The sequence below is a fragment of the Xenopus tropicalis genome, chromosome 1, assembly GCF_000004195.4.
Source record: "Xenopus tropicalis strain Nigerian chromosome 1, UCB_Xtro_10.0, whole genome shotgun sequence".
Taxonomy (NCBI): domain Eukaryota; kingdom Metazoa; phylum Chordata; class Amphibia; order Anura; family Pipidae; genus Xenopus; species Xenopus tropicalis.
Window position 1 is genome coordinate 133854478 of NC_030677.2, and position 20681 is coordinate 133875158.

At 38.9% G+C, this 20681-nt stretch overlaps 1 protein-coding gene across 1 annotated transcript in view; it reads right to left on the bottom strand.

Moving 5' to 3' along the window:
* Positions 1–20681, bottom strand: part of LOC780339 (RAS and EF-hand domain containing) — a 52495-nt gene that overhangs the window by 22397 nt on the left and 9417 nt on the right. Inside the window, 4 exon segments of the mRNA NM_001079409.1 lie at positions 124–201; positions 2356–2451; positions 14574–14664; positions 17660–17806. Coding sequence (NP_001072877.1) covers positions 124–201; positions 2356–2451; positions 14574–14664; positions 17660–17806 — 412 coding nt within the window.

Here is a 20681-nt window from a genome sequence, read left to right on the forward strand (position 1 = left end):
GTCTGCTTCCAATCCATATTTAAAATGGAGGTTGAAGGTTGGACTCTAAAACTCCCTCAACACCCACCCAATTGGTCACTTACTGAAATCATGTGAAAAGAGGCTGAGGCATTGTTCATTTACCATTGTCAAGTCATGCAGTCTCCTTCGTAATACAGCCACATCTTCCTTCAAATTTATGTTCTTTGATTGTTCTTCCAGCTATTTAAAAAAATAAAATAAAATATGCTTGTTAATTAAATAGTTACCATTGTTATTCTGCAGTAAATCTCCCTTCAAATATATATTTCCTGGTTCTTCCAGCTATAGAAATAAAGAGCAAGTGCACCAGTGGCAGCAAAGATGAAATTCCTCTTGCAGGCAAGCAAGATATTCAAGAAGGTGTCCTTCTCACTATGTAGGTGATTGTTTCTTTCATTAGCCTGTTGTTTCACATCATGAACCTGAAGCAATATAATATAGTGTAGTATTTTATATAAATCAACAGGCTTTAGTGTTTTCCTATTCCAAATAGGATTTAAACCACCATTTTAGTGAAAGAATTCCAAGCACCAGTAGGATAGGCTACATCTTTACCCTTCATCTTTACTCAAATCTACAACCACCCAGAGTACTATTCAATCTCGTCAAAAGAAGCACAGAAGCAGCAGGCAACCTTTAGAATAACGTTTTTACCTCAATTCAAGTTTTTTTTTTTTGCACTAAAACTCACAAAAAAACCTGATGTTTAAAAAACATTTTGAAAGTTGGTAGTTGAAAATGATAAATAGAATGCTATTTAGTTGTGTCCAAGCTTTTTTCAAAATTTTAATCAATCAACTTTTTGAGATTTGAGTTTTTAATAAATAAGCATACATACATTCAAAGGAGTCACTAATGCGATCATTTGGCCCTTGAGCTAAACATAGTAAATTAGGTTGAAAAAAGATGTACGTCCATCAAGTTCAACCATAATGCCTATATATGACCTGCCTAACTTCTAGTTGATCCAGAGGAAGGCAAAAAACCCCATCTGAAGCCTCTCTAATTTGCCGCAGAAGGGAAAAAATTCCTTCCTGACTCCAAGATGGCAATCGGACCAGTCCCTGGATCAACTTGTACTGAGAGCTATCTCCCATAACCCTGTATTCCCTCACTTGTACTGAGAGCTATCTCCCATAACCCTGTATTCCCTCACTTGTACTGAGAGCTATCTCCCATAACCCTGTATTCCCTCACTTGTACTGAGAGCTATCTCCCATAACCCTGTATTCCCTCACTTGTACTGAGAGCTATCCCCCATAACCCTGTATTCCCTCACTTGTACTGAGAGCTATCTCCCATAACTCTGTATTCCCTCACTTGTACTGAGAGCTATCTCCCCTACCCCTGTATTCCCTCACTTGTACTGAGAGCTATCTCCCATACCCCTGTATTCCCTCACTTGTACTGAGAGCTATCTCCCATACCCCTGTATTCCCTCACTTGTACTGAGAGCTATCTCCCATAACCCTGTATTCCCTCACTTGTACTGAGAGCTATCTCCCATAACCCTGTATTCCCTCACTTATACTGAGAGCTATCCCCCATAACCCTGTATTCCCTCACTTGTACTGAGAGCTATCTCCCATAACCCTGTATTCCCTCACTTGTACTGAGAGCTATCTCCCATAACCCTGTATTCCCTCACTTGTACTGAGAGCTATCTCCCATAACCCTGTATTCCCTCACTTGTACTGAGAGCTATCTCCCATACCCCTGTATTCCCTCACTTGTACTGAGAGCTATCTCCCATAACCCTGTATTCCCTCACTTGTACTGAGAGCTATCCCCCATAACCCTGTATTCCCTCACTTGTACTGAGAGCTATCCCCCATAACCCTGTATTCCCTCACTTGTACTGAGAGCTATCTCCCATAACCCTGTATTCCCTCACTTGTACTGAGAGCTATCTCCCATAACCCTGTATTCCCTTTCTTGCTAAAAAGCCATCCAACCCCTTCTTGAAGCTATTTAAATGATCACATTACAATGTAGAGGATACAAAAAGTCAAAGTAAGGAGCATATCAACAAGCTGATGCAGTCTCCGATCCAAATAAAAAATCAAACCTGCAGGATTTTCGACCAGATATAGATCAAGTAGGCCTAAAGTGGTTCAACCAAGTATGCACTCAAGGGGGATGGGACTGAAAACTTATGTAACAAACCAAGAAAGTTATGCTTTTTTTGTTTTGTTTTGTTTGTTTGAATACATCATAAATGATCTTACAGATAAGAATTATGTAAGAATTATGTTAATAATTATTATTGCTCTACCTCCCTATCCCTTTTAGGGATAGGAATGGGAAATTAACAATTAAACTATTTGATTTTACCTTTTTTAGCTTTTTTATTGTGACTTGGAGTTCAGCAACTTCAGACTCATGCTGGCGCTTCAGATCATTGAGAGCTTCCTCGGATTTCCTTTTTTCCTGGAACATTAAATATTTTATTAAGCCAAAGCAATAGAGTTAATGCCAAAAAGTAGAAAAGCTTTGCAGAATTTCGCAGAGGATAACATTATAGCATTGCAGTAATCCATAAAGATCAATGTTCATCAAATTCAGTCACTTTTAAGACAATTCCTCACTAAGCACAGATTAGGCTAAACAACTGATCTAGCAATTCCCCTTGACCTTATAGAAACCTTGCTGGCTGGCTTAATTGATCAACATACTGCCATGGCTTTCAAAGCCACAATAAACCTTTTACTCTGTTTCATGTACCATGTAATACAACAGTTATATTATAGTTTGAACATTTGTCTTTTATTGGTGTCTTTGAAAGAGAAGTCACTTTAAAACACACCAGAATTTATTGTTCATCCTCCTAACTTATTGGATTTAAAATCTTTACAGAAAATTGGTGCATTTTTAACCTAGAGCTCAGTCTGGGTCTGGTTATGAATAATTGCCTTGGGGTGTTTGTCTATGAATCCAGTGAACATTTTGATGATTACAGGATGAGCAGAAGTCCATTTTGTACAATTAAAAAATCCATAGTAGCTTAAGCCAAGTCATTTCATTAGAGTAAGTATGGAAGCAGGACATCATGCCATGGTGCTACTTGGAATAACTGAAGGGTATGCACACACAAAATTCAATTTAGTTAACTGTACAGAATCAATGAGGTGATGACCTTAAGACCAATATCATATAGGACAGTTTTCAGGTAATTAATTTGCTGCATTTTTCAGCGTGCCAGAAAATGCCTAAAATCCATTACTCCACCACAGGCTCCTACAGTTTTAACTTTAGCAATAGCCTAAAGGAGCTTTGCATCACGGAGTGATTTTGGGCAGTTTTCTCAGTTGTCATAATCACTGCAAAATAGGGATGCACCAAAGCCACTATTTTGGGATTTGGCAGAAACCTTGGAAATCAAGCCATAGAAGGGTCAAAAAGAACCACACACAAAGCACACGGCGAAAAATCTTCAACTTCCGTGTTCATGTGACAAAAAGTCACATGATTTTAAGGATTCGGATTCGGTTCAGCCAGGACCATAGATTTGGCCGAATCCTCATCCTGCTGAAAAAGGCAGAATCTTGGCTGCATCCCTACTGCAAAATATATAAGATTATATACTGAGAAAAGATCCAATGGGCCACACACCAAATTTTCTTAATTTCCTGCTCCCTTCATAGTAATTTCATATAAAGGACAGTAATAGCAAAAACCTGCGGCATGGGTTTCCTAGGTTATGCTTTAAAGATCTACATGCATGACAAATAGATTCTCAACATTCTGTTGTCAGGACAACCACTGCAAATCTGATGGGGATCTCTAAGCAACACACAACATCTCAGCAAAAGGCAAGAATCTTTATATATAAGCTAACGGCCCTTAAAACACACAATTATCTATGCATCTAGCAGTTCAAGATACCATGTGCTCTATATTAAGCTCAAGGACTAAGGAGCAGCTGCTAGCAGATAGAAGAAGAAATACTTGTCCCTCCGCTGATATGAAAAGAAAGATCTCCACAAATACAATAACCGAAATATTATGCAAGTAAAGAGGCTGAATGAAGGTTGTTCAACAAATACAAATCTATTCTGGAAGGCTCATAGCCCTTATGATTTTGCTAATATTCAATTCAATTCATATTACTGTGTCATGGGATAAAATTAAAAAAGATGTTTCAGCTTTTCAGCAAAAACAATTTTGTTAAGAAATCATGCCAGGAATTTCAAACATTCCGAACAGATAATTCAGCATACCAGAAACCTCCAATATAAGTAATATTCTGCAGAACCATGTCTATATAAACAAAATAAAATAACAGGGTTTTGGGTTGTAAGGGTGCAACACAAAACAATTGTACTACTTACCAGCTGAATGGCAATTCCTTTTTTGTTTGTTTGCTTTCCTAAAAGATGTGTTTATGGCAATTATATTGGCATTAAAAATACAGGGAGAGGAGACAAGTTTTATAAAGGCATAAAAAAGGCTCCTGGCTAGACCATATATCATTACACCTTGCTAGTACCACTAGATGGTGCTCAAAGAACACACCAAACAATACAAGCATCAAATGCATTTACTTCTATTCAATTCAATGGCAATAGAACCCTCATTTTACATTTTTTAGGGACCTATAGGAAAGCCTGGGGTAAAAGTGTTAAGGCAACCTTAGCTTCAAGTACTTAAATAGTATAGCATTAATGTGATTAATACAGCTTTTGCAATATCCTACTGAAATTTAGGAACGCAACCTAATAAGTGATGTGATGTCTATAGGAGTTGTAAACTAACTGGACTGTTTACAGAAGAGCCCAGGGCAAGATATGCTTGTGGCTAGTATCTGAAACAGTGTCCTTAAATGACCCAAAAATCACAGTCACAGAGGACAAACAGGTATTTTTTGGAAAACTGGGACAAAATTTGGGTAAAATTGGAAGAAAACATTGAAAAATCTGGGTAAAACCGAGGTTTGGCTACACATGGAATATACAGCTTGTCACCGGCTAAAATACAAATCTCCATTAGGAGAAACATATGCAGTGCAGTGACTTTCCTAAGTAGCCCAAAGTTTATTTAAGAGCCAATTTCAGGCTACTTCACTAAGCCAAAGCAACATGTATGTTTTCCCACTACCAATTTACATTATTGCCACCGGGAAAGCATTTGCAGGAGATTAGATGCCTGTGGTAGGGGAGATTTATCGCAGGTGACTAATCTCCACATGTGGCATTGCCCCTAAGGTCTTAGTACAACACGATCCAGATGTTAAGAATAGCTGGTTGCAATTACAGCTAATAGCTGATTTACTTACAGTAAAATAAATACTGTCAACATAGGTGTGCCCACAGAGCAGCAATATTTAAACAACCCCATGAGTATAGTATATATGAAAGATTCACACGGTAGCCTTATTTCCATGAACAATCCATGGTTTTGTCTCTGTGTCCCTTGAAAATATGTTGTTATTGAAAATATACAGGTATGGGATCCCTTATCCGGAAACCCATTATCCAGAAAGCTCTGAATTACGGAAAGCCTGTCTCCCATAGACTCCATTTTAATCAAATAATTCGAAATTTTAAAACTGATTTCCTTTTTCTCTGTAGTAATAAAACAGTACCTTGTAAATGATCCCAACTAAGATATAAATAATCCTTACTGGATTCAAAACAATCCTATTGGGTTTAATTAATGGTTTGCTTATTTTTTAGTAGACTTAACCCTTTAAGTGCCAAGGGACGTAGATTCTACGTCCCAGGTACCAAGGGACCAAAGTGCCATGGGACGTAGAATCTACGTCCAATGGCACTGTCGGGTTTACAAGCGCTGCGCTCGCTTTTAAAGCAGCGCAGCGCTTGTAAACCCCTCAGATCCCCCTAGGCAACGAGCAACGAAGAACATACTCACCGATCCGGGTCCCCCAGCCGCACCGATCGCGTCGCCAGCCAATGACAGCAGTGGACACGCGTTGATGACGTGTCCACTGCTGTCCCTTTAAATAGCGCCGCCTACTGTCGGCTCCCTCACTCCTGCTGCGCACTTCGGACGAGATGGAGCTCCCCTGCTGCCTTCCTGCTGGATTGATCGCCCCTGATCGCCCCTGATCGTCTGCCTGCCTTGGGTAAGCTGAACTACAACTCTCTACCACTGTTTATTTTGCTTATTTCTATCTCAACTGTCTAAAAAATTTTTTTTTTTTTTTTTTGCATTTTTTCTTCTATCTTTGTCATTATTACACTTTTGTACACATACACACTTATTTACAACTTTCCCAAGCACACACAGACACTTACACACACACTTACACTTACACTTTTTTTTTTTTTTTTTTTTTTTTTTTTTCTTTCTTTCTTTTCTTTTCTTTCTGTCTTTGCTTTCTTTGGCAGTCTTTTTTTTTACTAAAACTTTATTTCTGATCTTGCTCTATAATTATCTGATTTATTTGGTTGCATTTTAGTGTTTTTTTGGCATTTTCATAATTGATTTCTGTTTTTGAATTATTCTATTGCACTGTAACTTTTTTTATTGCTATTTGGTGCTGAATTTGCAGTGACGTTGGTGGATCCAGGGCTCTGACCACCGATTTCATTGCAATTATTGTTCTTCTGTTGGTTTAGGTGGTTTTATTGGATTTTACGGTGTTTTATCTTTGCATTGTTCTTTATTGTGTGTTTAGTGCCCCCAAAAAGGTTGCTTTTGCAGTGACATTGGTGGATCCAGGGCTCTTACCGATTTCATTGCAACTATTGTTCTTTGATTGCTTTTAGTGGTTTTATTCCATTTGATTTCAGTTGTTCTAGAAAGGTCCAGAGGTGCTAAGATTGTTCTGGTAGTTTCTATTGCCAAGGGTTAGGCTGATGCCACACGAGGCGTAGGGCTGATTTTTTCAGCAAGTGGAAAAACGCTTGCCGAAAATTCAGCCCTACGCCTGCTACTTGTTCCTGCACCCGAATGAATGGGATACGCTCGGGTGCAGGCACGTGTAGCCGATATACGCATGAAAACGCGAGACTTTGCATTCTCACGCGTTTTCATGCGTATATCGGCTACATGTGCCTGCACCCGAGCGTATCCCATTCATTCGGGTGCAGGCAAAAAAAAAGGGGTGCATAGAGTGCAGCCCCAATATTATGCATTTTCAGGTTTGGCGGCCATGTACTTATGTGCAACCAGACATAGGTATCGTTTTATTCAGGGGAACTTGCAGATTGATGGTTAGTAAGTTTTTGGTAGTTGCCATGGAGATTTTGGGGAGAAATCTAGGTTTTTTATCTGGTTTTTCCTTGATTTCTGACCAAAATCTAGGTTTGTATCTGGTTTTTCCTTGATTTCTGACCAAAGCGCTGACTTCTGCAAGGGACTGCGGCCACAATTTTCCATGTAGAAAGAGAAGAGTGGCGTCTCTGAATAGCTGAAGGTGTGCACTTTTCGTAAATATATAGATTGTGGGGGTTATCTCACAGGTAGGGGGGGTTAACACTGAAAAACTGCAGGTAGTGCACATAGAGCGCAGCCCCCAAAATTTCAACTGAAATTGCCCTTATGCATTGCCCCTGTTTTGGGGCATTTGGTGGCCACGTCTTTATGTGCACCCATACATATGGGGTATCGTTTTATTCAGGGGAACTTGCAAATTGAGGTTTAGTAAGTTTTTGGTAGTTGCCATGGAGATTTTGGGGAGAAATCTAGGGTTGTATCTGGTTTTTCCTTGATTTCTGACCAAAGCGCTGACTTCTGCAAGGGACTGCGGCCACAATTTTCCATGTAGAAAGAGAAGAGTGGTGTCTCTGAATAGCTGAAGGTGTGCACTTTTCGTAAATATATAGATTGTGGGGGTATCTCACAGGTAGGGGGGGTTATCACTGAAAAACTGCAGGTAGTGCACATAGAGCGCAGCCCCCAAAATTTCAACTGAAATTCCCCTTATGCATTGCCCCTGTTTTGGGGCATTTGGTGGCCACGTCTTTATGTGCACCCATACATATGGGGTATCGTTTTATTCAGGGGAACTTGCAGATTGATGGTTAGTAAGTTTTTGGTAGTTGCCATGGAGATTTTGGGGAGAAATCTAGGTTTGTATCTGGTTTTTCCTTGATTTCTGACCAAAGCGCTAACTTCTGCAAGGGACTGCGGCCACAATTTTCCATGTAGAAAGAGGAGAGTGGCGTCTCTGAATAGCTGAAGGTGTGCACTTTTCAGAAATATATAGTTTGCGGGGGTTATTTCACAGGTATGGGGGTGTTTAGACTAAATAACTGCAGATAGAGCACAGCCCCCCCTTATGCATTGCCCCTGTTTGGGGGCATTTGGTGGCCACGTCTTTATGTGCACCCATACATATGGGGTATCGTTTTATTCAGGGGAACTTGCAAATTGAGGTTTAGTAAGTTTTTGGTAGTTGCCATGGAGATTTTGGGGAGAAATCTAGGTTTTTATCTGGTTTTTCCTTGATTTCTGACCAAAATCTAGGGTTGTATCTGGTTTTTCCTTGATTTCTGACCAAAGCGCTGACTTCTGCAAGGGACTGCGGCCACAATTTTCCATGTAGAAAGAGAAGAGTGGTGTCTCTGAATAGCTGAAGGTGTGCACTTTTCGTAAATATATAGATTGTGGGGGTATCTCACAGGTAGGGGGGGTTATCACTGAAAAACTGCAGGTAGTGCACATAGAGCGCAGCCCCCAAAATTTCAACTGAAATTCCCCTTATGCATTGCCCCTGTTTTGGGGCATTTGGTGGCCACGTCTTTATGTGCACCCATACATATGGGGTATCGTTTTATTCAGGGGAACTTGCAGATTGATGGTTAGTAAGTTTTTGGTAGTTGCCATGGAGATTTTGGGGAGAAATCTAGGTTTGTATCTGGTTTTTCCTTGATTTCTGACCAAAGCGCTAACTTCTGCAAGGGACTGCGGCCACAATTTTCCATGTAGAAAGAGGAGAGTGGCGTCTCTGAATAGCTGAAGGTGTGCACTTTTCAGAAATATATAGTTTGCGGGGGTTATTTCACAGGTATGGGGGTGTTTAGACTAAATAACTGCAGATAGAGCACAGCCCCCCCTTATGCATTGCCCCTGTTTGGGGGCATTTGGTGGCCACGTCTTTATGTGCACCCATACATATGGGGTATCGTTTTATTCAGGGGAACTTGCAAATTGAGGTTTAGTAAGTTTTTGGTAGTTGCCATGGAGATTTGGGGGAGAAATCTAGGTTTTTATCTGGTTTTTCCTTGATTTCTGACCAAAATCTAGGGTTGTATCTGGTTTTTCCTTGATTTCTGACCAAAGCGCTGACTTCTGCAAGGGACTGCGGCCACAATTTTCCATGTAGAAAGAGAAGAGTGGTGTCTCTGAATAGCTGAAGGTGTGCACTTTTCGTAAATATATAGATTGTGGGGGTATCTCACAGGTAGGGGGGGTTATCACTGAAAAACTGCAGGTAGTGCACATAGAGCGCAGCCCCCAAAATTTCAACTGAAATTCCCCTTATGCATTGCCCCTGTTTTGGGGCATTTGGTGGCCACGTCTTTATGTGCACCCATACATATGGGGTATCGTTTTATTCAGAGGAACTTCCAGATTGATGGTTAGTAAGTTTTTGGTAGTTGCCATGGAGATTTTGGGGAGAAATCTAGGTTTGTATCTAGTTTTTCCTTGATTTCTGACCAAAGCGCTAACTTCTGCAAGGGACTGCGGCCACAATTTTCCATGTAGAAAGAGAAGAGTGGCGTCTCTGAATAGCTGAAGGTGTGCACTTTTCGTAAATATATAGATTGTGGGGGTTATCTCACAGGTAGGGGGGGTTAACACTGAAAAACTGCAGGTAGTGCACATAGAGCGCAGCCCCCAAAATTTCAACTGAAATTGCCCTTATGCATTGCCCCTGTTTTGGGGCATTTGGTGGCCACGTCTTTATGTGCACCCATACATATGGGGTATCGTTTTATTCAGGGGAACTTGCAGATTGATGGTTAGTAAGTTTTTGGTAGTTGCCATGGAGATTTTGGGGAGAAATCTAGGTTTGTATCTAGTTTTTCCTTGATTTCTGACCAAAGCGCTGACTTCTGCAAGGGACTGCGGCCACAATTTTCCATGTAGAAAGAGAAGAGTGGTGTCTCTGAATAGCTGAAGGTTTGCACTTTTCGTAAATATATAGATTGTGGGGGTTATCTCACAGGTAGGGGGGCTTAACACTGAAAAACTGCAGGTAGTGCACATAGAGCGCAGCCCCCAAAATTTCAACTGAAATTGCCCTTATGCATTGCCCCTGTTTTGGGGCATTTGGTGGCCACGTCTTTATGTGCACCCATACATATGGGGTATCGTTTTATTCAGGGGAACTTGCAGATTGATGGTTAGTAAGTTTTTGGTAGTTGCCATGGAGATTTTGGGGAGAAATCTAGGTTTTTTATCTGGTTTTTCCTTGATTTCTGACCAAAGCGCTGACTTCTGCAAGGGACTGCGGCCACAATTTTCCATGTAGAAAGAGAAGAGTGGTGTCTCTGAATAGCTGAAGGTGTGCACTTTTCAGAAATATATAGTTTGTGGGGGTTATTTCACAGGTAGGGGGGGTTAACACTGAAAAACTGCAGGAAGTGCACATAGAGCGCAGCCCCCACATTTTTAGCTGTAATTGCCCTTGTGCATTGCCCCTGCTTTGGAGTGTTTGGTGCCCATGTCTTTATGTGCACCCATACATATGGGGCATCATTTTATTCAGGAGAAGTTTGTCTTTCAAATATGCCTTTGTTAGAAAATTTTTATGAGATTTTTTTTGTCAAATCCACATTTGATCATGCGTCCAAGTTTACGTTTTAGAAAAAAAAAAAAATGTCATAAAAAGTTCCAAATTTCACAATGCACTGACAAAAGGTATTTGGCTTTTGAGTGAAAACTACATTGCACCTAGAAACCTGAAGGTCTGTAGTTTCTAAAGATACCGAACATGAGGGGATATTTTAGATTTACATATAAGTTATGCTGCATTAACTGTTACAAGCGCTTTTCTGCTTTGTTCTGGTGTGATATTGTACTAAGTATTGCCTTAGTTTGGGGGTTACTTCTGGACAGGAACTGTGGGGTACCACCACATATTTGGTATCGTTGGAATTGGGAGTATCAGGGCTTTTACAAACAATAAAAAAAAGTGAGTAAAATTAACTTTTCTATGGAAAAAAACCTCAAAATATACAAAAATTTTTCATAATTTTATTTTTTTTTTACATATTTCACCCAAAATACACATCATATCTCCAGAAAAGTTATAAAATTTGGTATGTATGTCGAAGCCCAATTAGTGACGAAAAAAACGATATATAATTTCCCTAGTTTCGTGGAGGTTTTCCTACCAAAAAACATTGTTAAAGTGAATGAGTACAAAATGCTTAAAAAACGTCTGGCACTGGGGGGAACCGAAATGACGAATTCGGCTGGCACTTAAAGGGTTAAGGCATGGAGATCCAAATTATGGAAAGACCCCTTATCCAGAATACCCTTGGTCCCGAGCATTCCGGATAACGGGTCCTATGCCTGTATATTTTTATCACAACTGCATTTAATTAATGCAAACATTAAGCATATCATATATGGATTTGCTCCATACTGCCGAGCCTCTGTCCTAGGAGCTCTCCAGAATTCCAGATGTCAATTAATGCTACTATTTAAGTCTTTAATATTTCAACCAACTGAGATCACCATGTATGCTAGCAAATATGTTACTTGGAAATGTTCAGTGTGTCTCTTTGTGGTTTGGATAATTAGCATTAAAACAAATCCTCCTCCAAACATTTCTGCATAGATGAGTATTGTTTCCTTGCTGTGGGGAGCTTGTTGGTTACAAGCACAACAATAACCTGATACACTCAAGTTATATGCCAAAAGCATTTGCCAAAAGTTCAGTCAGCAGTGAGTATTTCATGTTAGTCTAATAGGTTATGCAATGCAAAGCCTTCTCCATTAGATACATATAACTGTAAGAGACATAGAAACTAGAAAATTTATTTTATTAGAGTTTCTTGCCATTGTTTGGTGTTAGTAGTTTTCTTAAATGTTTACATTTCCCCGACATGGAAAGTCTGAGTAACATAACACCCCATGTTACTCTCTCCCAGCCACATCTGTTAGATCAAGGTGAAGTAGATAAAGCTTTCTCCTCACAGCTGTACATCAGATATGGACAACCAACCTATTGTTATCCATGCTAGGCTAATGTATTTATAATACTGAAGTTAGGGCTCTGGCACACGGGGAGATTAGTCGCCCGCGACAAATCTCCCTGTTCGCGGGCGACCAATCTCCCCGGATTGCCATCCCACCGGTGAAAATGTAAATCGCCGGTGGGATGGCATACGCGGCGGCGCGATTTCAGTGAAATCGCGGAAGTTGCCTTGAGAGGAAACTTTAATTTCTAAAGTCAGATATCAGTGATTAGTTTTAAAATTGAAAGTGGCCATGACTAAAAAAGTTTTGATGTTGCCCCCCTCGAAAACATAAAATGATGGTTCTACTGTATTATTGTTCTTTATATATATATATACCACCAACATATTCCACAGCACTTTCACAGAGATAAAACATCTCTCACATCAGTCCCTACCCCAGTGGAGCTTACAGCCTATGGTTCCTATTACATTCAAACTATGGTTTATATTTTGGGAGTATGAATGGAACCCATAATGCCTGTAAGAAACCTACACAAGCACAAAAAGAATATATAATATCCTTGCAGACAATGCCCAGGCTGAAAACGAGGGCAAGGCAGCAATGTTAAAACCTGAGCCATCATTCACATAATAATATAATTCAAATAATACAGTACATACTAATAACGTAAGCACACATCTAAGAGTCATCTTTCTTCGTGCCATTTCTTTTGTTACTTTATTTTCTTAGTACAATTGCCCTATGCACATATTCTTATCACTGCAAAAGTTTCCATGATAACATAAATTGCCCCTATTCACATGATCATTTATTAACTTACAAACAATCTAAAATGCAAGCCACATATCTCGGAGACATATATTCTATAGCCTTCCAGCAGAACAGAAAAATTCAGCTACAAATTTCTCATCAAACAGAATAGTAGCCGCCAAGAACAAACATAGTACTGAATTGATAGAAGCAATTTACCCGAGTACAGTCTGTCACTAAGCAAACAACATTCAGGTACTCTGCATTTGCCTTGTAGGTGTATTAGCTCTCTGGAATAACCCACCCTATAAATAGTGCGTGTCCCTCTGAATGTAAAGGTTACTGTAATACATAGCTTTGCAGTGCATAGCAATATGGAAGCAAAGTCAAGATGTAAATCATTTGCAATTTTGCACATTCATTTGCACATTTAGTAGTTTAAGGATCTCATAAAATATGTATATATATATATATTGTTTACCCTTAAAACTGTGCAAAATTGCTGCTGTTTGGTGGAGCTGATTTATGAATGGAGGGTACAGGACTTTCTCAGCAAGAGGGCTTTTCTGATTTGCTAAGCCAGGGGTCGGGAACCTATTTGGCTATTTGGGAACCTATTTGGCTGAGAGAGCCGTAATAGGTTTCTGAAGTTTTTCTTCTCTGTAATTAATTATTCAAAAAAATTCTCAAATACTTCCTACCTCTCTTTTCCATTTATATTTAGTAGAAAGTTTCTTCACTTTGAGAATTAATCAAGGACTGTTGCTGCTGTTGTGTGTTTTTAACCTTCACAGCTTGGACCAGCTGAATGACAGCTGAATAGAGGCAAGCACTCCAATCTCCCCCACTAGTAAAATGTTTTATTGCATGATACAAATGAGCAAAAAATTAATGGCATGCCCAACGCTTTGGGATGGGGGGGTTGGCTTCTAGCCACCTTTATTTGCACTTAAGTTAGGCAGATGTGCAAGAGGAAAATATCCCAGGCGAAACTGTTGTATTGATGAAACTTATTCTGGCAGTGTCCTTACGCTCAACAGCTGTGGAAAACAGTTGGACCTCTTTTTAAGTGTATAGGCAACCTGCAAAACTGTAATCATAAAATGGTGTTTTATGGTCTTTTTATCTGCCCTAATTTTAAACAGTTTAATGCATGTTGGATGATTGTTAACTGTTTTAAAAATGCCTTGTGGAAAACTCGAAATATTTTATTGTTCAATCATGATTTTATTGATGTAAATGAATGTATCAAAATTGTTTTTAGTGAAATGCATGTTAACTTTTTACGTGACAAAAAATGTTATGGAAATGATGAAGCTGTAATGTTATGGAAGCCATCATTTTGGAACAGTGTACTGTCTTAATTTTGATACTTATTGATAGCCTGATTGCTATCCTCTTTTTATCCTCTCTTGATCTGTTTTTATGGTATTCTTTTATCTTGTATCAATAAATTATTGTTGAAATCTTTAAGTTAGGCAGATGTCTGCCCCAAAACATTGCATACATTTTTTGTGCATTGATATGCGATAAAGCATTTTAATAGAAGGGTATAGTCCCCAAACAGATATATATGCAGTTGTTACAATTAGTATAACATATTCAGGTGGTAAAGTATTATCTAAACCACATTTCTCAAAATAAAAATATGTTTAGAATGGCAGTTATTCAATACAAACCTCTTTCTTTACCCGCTTCTCTACAGCCTGGATGCGCTGATCCATCTCTTCTTCTAACTCACTCAGTTGAATTGCTGCTTTATCTTGTGCCCTGCAATCAAAGGCATGAAACGTAAGCTTTTTGCTGATTCTCTTTTTTCATAAAAAATCAAAGCACAGAAACCATAAAAACACAATTCACACCAATTCAAAGGGGTAGAAGGCAAAAGACCCATTATTTACTGTTACACAAGAAATTGGATTTCTAAGAAAGGAAATGAAATTAAACTGAAACTCAACAAGTTCCTCTTTTATGAAGCCTAACTGTGTAATAAAATACTTTGGTAGAAGTTTACTAAAATTCTATTGAATGAATCAGTTTTTACTTTGTATTTTAGAAAATCAGTAATCAAACCATATATACACAACCTCTGAAACTGTGATTGTGAATATGATGGATTCTAATGGATATGTACATGGGAAGAGAAGCAAACCCTTGGATATAATGACCTGTGCTTGCTAGCCATTTCCAGCTAACCAGAGTAAGAGGTGTGAATTACATTTATACAAAAGGTATCTTTAACTTTTGCATTCATATTAAACAGTACTAGCCCAGAGAGACTGAATGCATTTAGCTAATGTACTTGACTTGTTGCAAGGTTTTCACAGGATCTTGTAATCCAGGCTAACCACGTTTTCTGTCAAACAGGAGGCCATTTTATCTGTTGGGTAGGGAATGTAATGATTTAACCTCCCCTACAATGTGTAATGTCCCTTGTAGTGTATCCTCTACCCTGTGGGTAGGAGGTGTTCCTATTGGCACTGAGGTTTTATGGGTATTTCCTAGTCTATAAAAAGGGAGGAATTCCTTATGTTTTTCATAAGGCACCCTGTGAATGAGTGCTTAAGATACTAAGTCTATCTGCTGGTAGCGAGACACAAGAGGGCTGATTCACTAAAGTGCGTTAAAACGTGCGCTATTTATAGCATACGTTAAAAATTTTATCGCGTCTAATTTTTCGCACGATTCACTAAAAGTGTATTTGCATTAATTTAGACGCAATGCTGTTTGCGTTATTTAAGTCGCGAAGACTATTTTCGTGCGGTATTCGACGCAACGCTCGGTAATTAGCCATACACAGCATTACGTTCATAAAACTACTTTTTTTTCAAATGACCATTTCCCTGCAAACTGGAGGCTACATCACTCTAGGGCCAACACATACTTGAATAAATCACACTGCAGAGTCCATATTGTGTTGCCAAAAGCTCATGAACTGTACTTTTCTATAATTACCGCCTGCCTCAAGAAGGTGTTAATTTTTGCATAGACTAATGCAATATTTAGCACGTCTAAGTGTTTGTGAATCATGCGTTAGTATTATTTCTGCACGCTAATTAACGCAATGCGGTAAAATTAACGCATGCAGTTGCACATAAATGAACACACGCGATTAATCAAGCGGGTTTTTTTTTTGCGGCAATTTTAACGAAAAAAAAACGATGTGAATTAGTGGAGTACAGTAGTGAATTTGCTTGTTCTTATATTTTAAAAAAGTCTGTCAAAAGTCCCCTTTTATCATTAACTGGAATTGTTATATTCAGAAACGATTGAATGTCAGTTCTAACTCTAACTTTTTGGTGGTGTATCTTAGCAGCACCCAGCAGGTAGCATTTACCAGCCACTTGTAAAGGGAAACATCTTATTGGCTGCTGTGGGTTACTGCGCCTGGGCAAATCTTGAGCCTTTTATTACATATGCTGAATAATGTTCTAGTTTTGAAGATTACGGTTTCTTCCAAGAAACCTAGGAACATAGTGGCATATGATGGAGAACAAGCTGTGCCCATACCTGTTCCCTGACTTTAAAGATAACACTTATCAGCAAAAAAAAAATAATTTTGGAACATAATGAATAGTTTAACTATAACTTATTTTAGTCAAGCGTACTTTACTTATCAGCAGCTAGATTTGTGGTACATGTTTTTAAATGTATATAGCAATTTCACGTATTAACAAAAAAACAAAACTATCTAGTAACTTCAAATGTCTCTTTTGCTAGTACCTGTATGGTACAACTGGTACAAAAGTTGTCACTTTTTTAGCTATTACTTGACCACGTGTTGATTCCTTCAACAATCTCTTATACAAAAATAAAATATATGGGGCAGATTTACCCAGTCATTGCTTCTAGCATATTCACTGTAGTAATTTTTGTTTCTTCTAAATACATCATTGGCCCATATTAATTAATTAATTAATTAAGTTTCTCATATCACTCCAAGCCTTTTGTTCTCCCAGTGTTAAATTATTCCTAGATACTGTACTAGAGTGTCAATCAAAAAATCTACTGCACAAATCACAAATCTGTAAAAGAAGTATTGGCCTGGAGAACACACCTAGCTATATAGGAACTTATATTTTATAAGTGATGCTTTTAATATACAGGTATAGGACCTATTATCCAGAATGCTCGGGACCAAGGGTATTCCGGATAAGGGGTCTTTCTGTAATTTGGATCTCCATACCTTAAGTCTACTAAAAAATCAACAAAATATTAATTAAACCCAACAGGATTGTTTTGCATTCAATAAGGATTAATTATATCTTAATTGGGATCAATTATAAGGTACTGTTTTCTTACTACAGAGAAAAAGGAAATCAGTTTTAAAATTCTGAATTATTTGATTAAAATGGAGTCTATGGGAGACAGGCTTTCCGTAATTCGGAGCTTTCTGGATAACGGGTTTCCGGATAAGGGGTCCGATACCTGTACTAATGAAACCCCAGACGCTTGAGTGCTACAGATAAGGTGCCTTTGTCTTTGCTTCCTAATTTTGTTTAATGAATAGTTACTTCTGTAGCACTTAGCTATTCAATTGGTCCTAATTAAGTAGTGGGGAGAAGGTATGGCTCAAGATTTTGTATTTTTATTAAATGTAGCAATAAGCATCTGTGCAAATAATGGCAGAAAACCCTTTGCACATTTGCCCCTGTTTTAGTCTACTAATGTATGCTGTAAACAGGCAATAAGGGACAAGACCTGAGTTTTACGAATCTGGGAGTTGCAAATGCAGCACATACAATTCTGGTTTCCTTTATATTACCTTTTTACTGCAATGGCCAAGTTTTCCATTTCTGTGCTCTGAAGTCGTATCTCCCGAACAAAATTTCTAATAACATGTTCATATTGCTGGATTAACAGAGGTTCCACTATGTTAATGTTCTGGTAAAGGATACTGGCTTGTTCACGTCTGCAGGAAAAAGAAGTCAAATTATAATACAAACCTAAAAGAGCTGACTTAAGAGTCATACCAATAACGCACACAAAACTAAACAAAATTAATTGCTTAATGAACATCCCTTCTAAAATAGCTTCTGCCTTCTGTTACCTTTAAAACTATTAGAGTATGTCTGTCCATTTAAACTGTGCATGTTCTTGCAGGAAGAAGTTATTTTTAAACGAATAAAACCAACAAGGACGCCAACAGTTTATGTAACTTCTCTCAAATATTTAACAAAAGTTAAATATTCTGTACCAAGCAAAATACAGAGAATCAAAGCTTAGTGCAAATAGGGACTGAATTTCAGCTTTTTAAAGCTGCCCTTGACAACAATGCATCTCCTCCCCTGAGGTGTTCCAAAATGATACATTCAATAAAGCTGGCAGAGAATAGCAGTCGATAATCACAGTTTCAAATCAGAGGTCATTCAGCTCTACTCTCTATGGAAGGTACATAAAACAGCTGCATTGTTTGCTCTGTGTTCCTCGAATGACAGGGTTGGGATTGCGACAAGGGTCTGCAATACCATTTGTTCTGCTTGTTTGGAGATGAAAATCAAGTTTTTACTTCTAGTTAAAATCTATACTTTTAGAAGTGTAGTGCATCTATCCCACAGTTTGTGTAAATTATAGTCTTTGAGTCTGTCAAGCTACCCTACTATTAAATGGCAGTCTCTGCTTCATGGGAGAACATGTGATGTCAGTGTATGTTCCAGTCTATGTTGGTCCTCATCAGTCCATTTGCTTTTACTAAGTAACTGGTAACATAATTAAGAGGACTTGTAATCAACAGTCTGAATTACAAGCAAAGTCTTCTTTGCTAATGCTTTCAGAAAGGCAGCTTCATCAACCAGCACTGGAGCTTCAATTGAAATTTGTTATAGGGACAGTACTGCCATAATACCTTAATAGATGATGCCTTCACTGCCACTGCCTTCTTTTCTTAGCAGCTTGTTTTTCATGGATTGCTAATAGAGATGTAGCGAACCTCACAAAAAAAGTTCGCGAACCCGTTCGCGAACTTCTGCCAAAAAGTGCGAACCTTTGCGAACTTTGCGAACCCCATAGACTTCAATGGGAAGGCGAACTTTAAAACCTAGAAAAGCCATTTCTGGCCAGAAAACTGATTTTAAAGTTGTTTAAAGGGTGCCACGACCTGGACAGTGGCATGCAGGAGGGGGATCAAGGGCAAAAATGTCTCTGAAAAATACGTTGTTGACACAGCGTTGCATTTTGTGCTGTAAAGGGCAGAAATCACACTACATTTCTAAACTTGTGTAATAAACTGCTTTAAAATGTCCGGCGTCTACATGCCAATCAAGTCGTGTAAAGGTTACAGCCGTTTCACACCCAAAGACAAAACGTTGCAGTAGTGGATACGGAATATATTATTGCTGGTGGAAAAACATCGCTCAGCGACAGCAAACAGCACTGGACACATTAAAGAACAGTAACTTAAATTTCTGGTTGGTGCTGGGGGTGAACTACTAGGAGCAGCACACCAGTCCCCAACACAGCTAGACTAATAGCACTGGGCTCTATAAATTACAGTAGCAAACACACACAGACGGAGCTGCAGTACACAATGAAAAGAAGAGTAACAGTAATCAGAAAATAAAAGCAGTCCTTACAAGGACTATTGGGTTACAGCAGATGAGATCAGCAGGACAGCTGTCCACAGCAGCTACATACAGAGCAGTAGAAAGTAGATTACTAGTCAGCAAAGCTACCTAAACTGTCCCTCAAACCCCTGCACAGCTCTCTCCCTATGCTAACTCATCAAGCACACACAGGCAGAATGTAAAATGGCTGCTGGGCTTCGGTTTATATATGGAAGGGAGTGGTCCGGGGGTGGTCCAGGAGGGAGAGCTGCCTGATTGGCTGCCATGTATCTGCTGGCTCTGGGGTGAGAGGTCAAAATTTGGCTCCAGCTAAGGCGAACCCAAAATTGCGAACTTTGCTAAAAGTTCGCGAACTTGCGAACTTGCGAACACCCGATTTTCGTGCGAATTAGTTCTCCGGCGAACAGTTCGCTACATCTCTAATTGCTAATCCTAGCCTGGTATTCAGCAAGCCACTACCATAAAAACTGGTCATTGTACCCACTCTTCCATTGAGAACTACCATAATGTTGATGCCAGACAAGGCAGTTTATGAGCCCATTTTCTGAGCAAAACATCTGTACTAAAAGTGACTCCATTATGTTAAATAGCACAGGCTTTTTCAAACATGTCTCAAAAAAGTGCATTCCAAAATATACTGGTGTAAAAAGCATCTCCCCTTTCCACTGATAAAAAAGTTAGCTTTCAATGTCCCCAATGAGTTCTAGTCAGGCCTCCAATGTGTAAAGGAGAGAGCACTACTACTGTTTTACATTGAAACCTCCATAACCCCATACATCTTGGAAAGCAGGAGCAGCCCATCTCCCAACAGGGAGCATTAGTTGAAAAGTGCTCTGCAAAACCCAAATGCACCATTATAGGCAAAATTAATAATAATATAGTAAAGAAGAAAAATACAAGGCGTGAAAGCAATAAGGCAACAAAATTAATGCTACAAAGGATGGAGGCTCTAGACCAGTTATACCGCTTACACTTTTATTACCATAACTGATTTGCTATTCATAAGTAATAACAGCTTGCGCACAGAACCTCCTAAAGGCACAATTTAAACATACTAGAAAAGTAAAATGATGTAATGTTTACTTTTATTACTTTGCAGTCTTTGAAGATTTTGTTAGCCTTATACCCAACCATAACTGTTTAAAATAAGTGTAAGTGCAAAGCAGCACTAAGGTTTGATACATACATACAGTTTAAGGTCTTTCAAGTAAACGCCCACTCCCT